The sequence below is a fragment of the Rhipicephalus microplus genome, chromosome 8 (genome assembly GCF_043290135.1).
Source record: "Rhipicephalus microplus isolate Deutch F79 chromosome 8, USDA_Rmic, whole genome shotgun sequence".
In the NCBI taxonomy this organism is placed as follows: Eukaryota; Metazoa; Arthropoda; class Arachnida; order Ixodida; family Ixodidae; genus Rhipicephalus; species Rhipicephalus microplus.
This window is the reverse complement of record NC_134707.1, coordinates 61,600,095-61,607,170: the sequence shown is the minus strand read 5'-3', so window position 1 is coordinate 61,607,170 and position 7,076 is coordinate 61,600,095. Positions and strand designations below refer to the sequence as shown.

At 46.8% G+C, this 7,076-nt stretch overlaps 1 protein-coding gene across 1 annotated transcript; it reads right to left on the bottom strand.

Moving 5' to 3' along the window:
* Positions 1-460: 460 nt before the first annotated feature.
* Positions 461-2,611, bottom strand: LOC142768570 (uncharacterized). Its single transcript, XM_075870564.1, has 2 exons — positions 1,751-2,611; positions 461-789 (listed from the first exon to the last, which is right to left on the bottom strand). Exon 1 carries the CDS (start codon positions 2,410-2,412, stop codon positions 1,807-1,809), a length of 606 nt encoding a protein of 201 aa, XP_075726679.1. The 5' UTR covers positions 2,413-2,611; the 3' UTR covers positions 461-789; positions 1,751-1,806.
* Positions 2,612-7,076: the final 4,465 nt, after the last annotated feature.

The following is a 7,076-nucleotide window of genomic DNA, read 5'->3' as shown; positions in this document are numbered from 1 at the left end:
TGATCTCTTGGGTGCCACCGCAGACACAGCCGCTGACCATACCGCTTTAAGAAGTGAGATTCGTAACGAGCACGCGCGGTGCACAATAAAACGAGCGATGCCAAAAGCGCAGGAATAGTGGTCTTCCAGCAGAGGCAGCATACACCGGTCCCATGTGAGTGACGTCATGACGTAGGTAACGCCACGCTGTCCTGGGGGTTAATAGACCACCCCACATTCGGTGCGTTCGTTGCAGCGTCCGTGGTTGCGAAACGAACGAGTTGCTAGCTGGAAGAGCCAAAGTAGAGGCTAGTTGAAGTGACAAATGTGACAGTTCGCACTCGTTTTGTATACACCTGTTGCGTCTTTATTTGTGTTTGTCACAGAGCTTTTATAGCTGCTTGCCGTTCTTGCTGTCGCATTCATTGCTCTGCCCTTGAGGACAACGATCGAAAGTATTTATAAGAGAAGCAAGCCTACATTGTGCCAAAGCAAAGATAAAACTGATTTTATTTAGCCGAATATTCCAGGCCACCACACATTGCCCGGCCGTCTTCCCAATCCATTTCAACCGAAATATGCAAGGCAGCAAAGCAAACTTTCTGGCATTGTCAGAGGATACTTTTGGGAGGGCTTCCCGTCCACGCGTCAAAATTAAAACGCGCTGCAAGGTTTCCTACCCACTTTAGCAGAGCGAAAGTATTTATAGGAAGATCAATCACAGCGCTCTCATTTGTAAAAGGACAATTTGGCGTCGCGTTTAGGGTCGTAACTACGTAGCCTTGGATGTGTTGTGTCATCGTCGTCCAGCTGGAAAAGTAAAAGAAAGCAAGAAAATAAATTTAGGCATAGCAATGTTGAAAGCGTCAATCAATTTAAATGCGTTAAGGCTTGACCTTTCTCTGTGCTGAGTACGACAAGGGGTAGCACACACGAATCAAAATACCGGCGATGTTATCCCCGCTTACAAAACAGTTCTTTAAGTTTTTCGTTAGCCCTCGCTTGCCACGAGAATCACTCTCGTTAAAGAATCACGTAAACACTGTTTCGATATCATTATACCCCCCTCGTAGGTTGTTGAGACATCAAGGTAAGGTAATGCAAATTTATAAAGAGAATCACAGGGGTGAAAAATGACAACTCAGCTATAAGTGTAAGGCATACTATCTCTTGAACTGTAGCAGTAGTTGACAAAATTATTTCAGCATCAAAACATAAATGCTCCAGCAGCTTCATGGGCAGCGACTACTTCGTTTACTTCCCATTACATTCTTTTTACGCGAATGATGTCCGCGCAATAAAAAAAAACGTTATCGAATAACTCGGGACGTACCGCACATTTTCAACCTACACATCGAAGTGTTATTTCGCGTTACAGCACCCAAAAGTGCTCCATGTCCCGTGTTACGCCAGCATGCATGCTTGAAAACGATAATCCTATTCGATAAAGCAGACGTAAAATTCATTGATATCACATTTTTTTCCATCTGTGCACATATCTCGTATCTGTGCACATATCTCGTATCTCTAAATCATCATCAAGCGATGATATCGCATATCCAAAACATGTGACGTCACCCTCGCATCACACGACATCGTCATCACATGGCACTGTCGGTACGTCAAAAGCGCACGAATCACGGAGGCCCTACAAAAACGACGCCGGTTTCCGTCAGCGCCGATATTCTCCGATACAGGAGGCAACGCAATGGCACGTTGTCTGCAGAAAGCTCTGGGCCAGGGTCAATTCAATCAGTGCAGAAGAACTTACCATGCAATAATATGTCGGCTTCGAGTAGCCTGAGGTGTGGGCAAACCAACCAAGGGTCAGCGTTCTCCGACAATATCCATCAACATGGCCGCCTCGTACGCCATATCCTGGTTGAAGTACTCGCCTCGCTCGAGCTCCTTAGGATCAACGCCGAAAGTACGGCCAAGAACCTGACGCACTCCATCGGAATTCCCCTCTGGCGGTCTGTACACTGCCACCCACGGCGATGATGTAAAGAAAGCGAAGCAGTAGACGTCGTGGCCCGTTCCTCCACTTTGCGGAACCAGTGCACATCCTTGGGTGAGTTCTTTGCTTATAGACAGCGATTCAGCGGGGACGGGCTTCGAATGCACCTCCCACGAGAAGCAGTGAAAAAGCGAGTCCTGCTGGTCACCTTCCGCGTTCTCGACGCGATAGAGAACCCAGGGACCAATCGCCTTCTTAAGCATGAGGCACGTGTAGATGCCGCATAGACGCTGGAGCCGCTCATTCGTGTCTTCCATAGCAGAGATGCACGCGCGGATATCGGCGATGGCGCCTGGAACGGACCTTCCCGTGATCTTCGGGATGCCAAGAGAACTGTCGCCGTCCAGGCAATACAGCTGATCAGCTTTCAGGCGGGAGAGTCGGGCGTCCAGCCTGTCCAAGTCCACAGCTGCCATTACGAAAAAACGGAACTACGCACTCGTGCGCTAGTAGATCGTGGCAATGATACACTTGCCGAGCGCTGATGTTCACCGCTGAGTCTGCCGAAGAGGACCACCTGGACCACCGTGCCCTCCGTGATGGCGCTGAAGCTGCCACCCCAATGCAAGAATTGCTGGTGTACCTGTTGTTAAAGCGTCGAAGTATCTTGCACTATCTAGGTAAACGCCTTGTCAGGCTGTTGTCAATGGTACTTCTGCCGTCGCGCGTTTTACGCTACGGAAACGGAACGCATTGGAACTTCCGGTGGTCGATAAGATACTGGAAAGTCACGTGACTTGAACAAAAACGTCAGCCACTGACGTCATGACGTCAGTGGTTGAACGGCACATCACCGTCTAGTTTACTTGGGGCAGTAGCGGTGCTAGCAGAACTGTGCGAATGGAGGTGTATCGTTCGTTATAAAGTCGAGGTGTATGAGAACCGTTGGAAGACGTTGTACTGCATCCATCCATGTACAGTGTACGTGCGAAGCGCAATTATGGAAGGGGAGAGATACTTCTTTGTGTGCGTGACAAAATAGTTTAGCTATTAATTTTGCGGCGTGCCTCACGTGTTGCTAAGTAGTTGACTGCCTGAATGATTTTTTTTATGCCACGAATCATAAGCAGGTACTCTATTATTTCAGGCTTGCGTTTAATTTGGCGCACTGCAGCGTCAACACGCTATCGTTTCTTTTAGCAGGACGGTATCGCGCGTCTCATCTGTTAACTAAATCTCTGCACACATAATGCTCACCTGACCTGGCGTTTCAATCAAACAAACCTCGTTCACAGAAGCCGTAAGGAACCGTTGTCGTCCCTGCATTTTCTGACGCGTAACCGACGTGCTGTCGCTTTTCTTGAAAATGAATTCTTCACTCTGCCCGATGGAGCACACTGCTGTGAGCGGCAACGAAAGCAACAGGACCATTCATGGCTGCTGTATTCGATCGCCCCTTTCGTTTCCACTTGAGCTGAAAACGTGAGTTTTGACCTTTTGGTTACTGTGCTCGTAGGCGGCTGTGCAATATCAACTACTTACCTGTGGTTTACGCAACAGCAGCATTTCACGAATAAAATACAGCTTCTTCGTCAAAATATGTCTTTTTCAAATTATGTGGTTTCAAGTTATTGTTTTCCGGATTTGCTGGAGGCAACGAGAGATCACGTGTACTTGCATTCATTATTCGAGCAAGTACTTATTTTGCATGAGTACATGAGTAAACCCGGATCTCTGCAAGCCTGACAGGACTGACAGAGGTGCAGTGTCGAGAGACTGAATGATCAAGACGGCAGTCAAGTTGCTGTCGGCAAAATGCGCTTAATGAAAGGATTGAATTCGCGTTGACTGGGCTACATAGTTTTTTCTTCCTTTACTTGTGGCATGCGGATAGTGTGATCCCAAGCACTTATTGGCTCCTTCCTCTTCGTGAAATACACGTTGCCGCCGTTTGTAGCATTGTGGGTCCTTACTTTTTAACACTGTCACTCAAACATATTTCATGGACTAAATGCTTTCAGAAATTATTACAGGAATGTCGCTGGAGCCAATGTTCGCTCAACTGAACTTATCTTTGTCAAGCGCTGTTACCCTGACGATCGGCTAGTCACTGTGCCGAAACACTGTTTCCAGGGATGTTCTCTCTCAACAAAATTCTGATCGCTTCAGGAACCCCCGTGCTTGTGAACTTTAGCCCTGTTTGGTACTAAAGTTCTGTAGAAAAGTTATGAACGTTGTCATAAAAAACGTGATTGAGTCAAATACGACGTGTCGTACTCGTGTTGTTGATAACTTTCGCATTGGTTCGGATACTCTGGGTTCAATTTTTGCTCATTATGTCCTTCTATGAATTGCAAATGAGAGTTGCTTGTAGAGATTGACACTTCGACACTACGTGCATGTCTCTGTTTTTGTACAAAACGTGCAATAAAAAGTAGATTTTATTCGTGTTAATCGAGATTCGTCTCACCGAAAAGCCGGCAATCTCAACTTTCGCCACTTCAAAACACACGAACGAAATAATAAAAAAAATGTTAACAATATTTTACGAATCGCCGCATTACTGAAGCTGCCAGCGAACCTCAACGAATGCACGAACACCTTCAGCTGGCACGCGAAGTGCCAAAAGAGAGTTTCCACGCGATCCCCTTTCCTCTCAGTTTTTCTTCCTCTCCCTCTATTTGGTGACCTCAGCAGTGACGTCATTGGATGCCGGGCAGCCGCCAGTGGTAAAAGCGGCGCTGCATGCCGCTGCGCATCAGAATGCGAGAACGCGTTACACGGGAGGTATGAGGAGTTTCCGCCCCTTGGCAGAGCAGCGTTACCCGATTTAACCGTCTTTGTCGAATGCATGGTTGACTTGCTCGGCGCACCTCACTGCGGCGTCCGTTCTATGCCCGCCACAACTTGTCTTCATTGCTCCCGTAGTTGGAATGCCAACCGAGCGAGATGACCAAGCCCGATCTGACTAGCAATATTGATCGAGTGAGTGGCGAGAAAGAGCGGAGGCGACTGCTGCGAACTCAAGTCAACCACCTTGCTTAAACTTCGTCTTATTTAAAATTCACAAAACATGAAATAAAAAATACATATAAGCAAAAGAACAGTTCTTCACACTGGTATCGAATTTGTTTATTTGTGAAAATTTGGGGAGGCCAACAAATGCAAACATTCACATCCACCTCACCCAGTCAACAAGATCTTGGGATGCCAGATCTTTGGTGACGTAATGAAAGAAATTTTCTCTCCATGACTTATTTCTAGTAGGACACCCGGCTACCGCCAGTGGTAAAAGATGCGCTGCCGAGAGCGAATACATGGGAGGTATAGGGAGCTTCCTCCCCGTGGCACAGTTTGCTGGCGTTCCCAAAGGATACTGAAGTGAGGGCTTCTCATCCACGCGTTAAAATCAAGTCGCACTGCAAGGTTTCCGAGCTAATTTAGCAGAGAAACTAAAAGTTTTTATAACCAGTTTAATCACCACTTTGTCTTGTGTAGAAAAACACTTTGGCGCCACATTTAGGGTCGTAGCAGCGTGGCTTTGGCAGTGTTGTGTCATACTTCTGGTCGCCTAAATCGACGTAACTCGTCAAGTGACATCGTCTTCCAGCTGAGAAAGTAAAAGAAAGCTAATGTTTTAGTTTTTTTGGCTACCTCATCTCTGTGCCGAGTACAAGAAATGGCAGCGTACCCGAATCAAAACACCGACGATTTCGTCATTTCTTTGGTTGTCATACACGCTTAGACACGGTGTCGACTATTTTTCTCAAGAGTTCACTTGCCATGTAAATGACTCTTTAAGGAGAGTTCGGAATTTTTACTCCCGTTGGAGAGGACTGCAATCTCAATGAAAGTTAGCCCGTCCTTTTAAGAGGAGTCATTGCGAAAAGGAAAGACTCACCTATAAGAGTAAAGCATACTCTCTCTTGTAATGTGGTCTAAATTGGCGAATTGATTAAACGCAAGTCACTAAACGCTCAAGCAGCTTCACGTAGGGGCAACGATTGTTCCGCTTACTTCTCAATAAATCCTTTTACCTGAATTACTGTGGCCGTAGCACACATCATCAACATACGAATCGGCCTGCTCATTTTGCCTCACTACGTTCAAAACTTCTTCATCATCGATATATAACGCTAACATGCTTGAAAACAAAAGTTCTAGTTGATGAAAGTGACGTAAACTACTTTGCTATCACACTTTCTTCTGCCTACGCATACCTCGTCAATGGGAAAGCATCAAATGCCCCATCAAACATGAAACGGGATATTCGGCTGTGTGAACTCGACGCATGCAGAAATCATCCAATATGAGATGATGTCAGATATTCAAAATTCGATACGTCGCTCATAGCATCACACGAAGACGTCATCATCACAAGCCACCGTCGGTATTGGTCAAAAGTGAACCGATCAACGAGGCAATCACGTCGGGCTCCGGCAGCGTTCAGTGGAACTTTTCAAGTGCGCACATTTTCACAGCGCAAGGTTTCAGTTTTCCCCTTTTTCATAACAGATTCACATAGTAGCGCATTTCGAGCACCTGTGAGGCACGCAGAAAACAGAAGCAATGGCGTCTGCGTTCTGGCGCCCACAGTGGCGTTGGTCATCCCTGACAACGCAAAGCCGTATGCTCAGACTCCTTTTGACACAAACACGTGGTGGTTGGCGCGGATCGCAGGAGTTGCATGAGCACAGTTTCTGCTTTGTTTCTCATGAACGCACTTCAGAGGGGTCCTTCGGAGCGAGTGGTGGAGTAAAGCGGTAGGCGGTATTCCACCAGTGCCAACCGAGCCGAAAGACTTGATGAAATTCCAAACATAAGATATCTTGTGTACCGTAATCGCTTACACAGAAGACGCTGCATAAAAAGGTTGCGCTGGAATGATAACCCAAAATGTGGTTAGCGTGCGACGCTCCCAGAGATGCCAAACAAGCCGAATGTGTAAGAAGCAAATCACTGGAGTGGTTCGGAAAGATGGGCTAATCGGTTTTGTTACATACTGAAGCTTTAGCGCACACACACGAGGACAATACGATAGGAACTGCGCTGGTCCTTGTGTCTCCATCGTATTTGTCCTCCTGTATGTGCGCTTAAGCTCCAGTATGAATCACCGGGTACGTTATTCCATGCCCCACCT

What these genes read in the sequence shown, in the direction of transcription:
- LOC142768570 (XM_075870564.1), bottom strand. Translation starts at nt 2,412, where the DNA reads ATGGCAGCTGTGGACTTGGACAGGCTGGACGCCCGACTCTCCCGCCTG.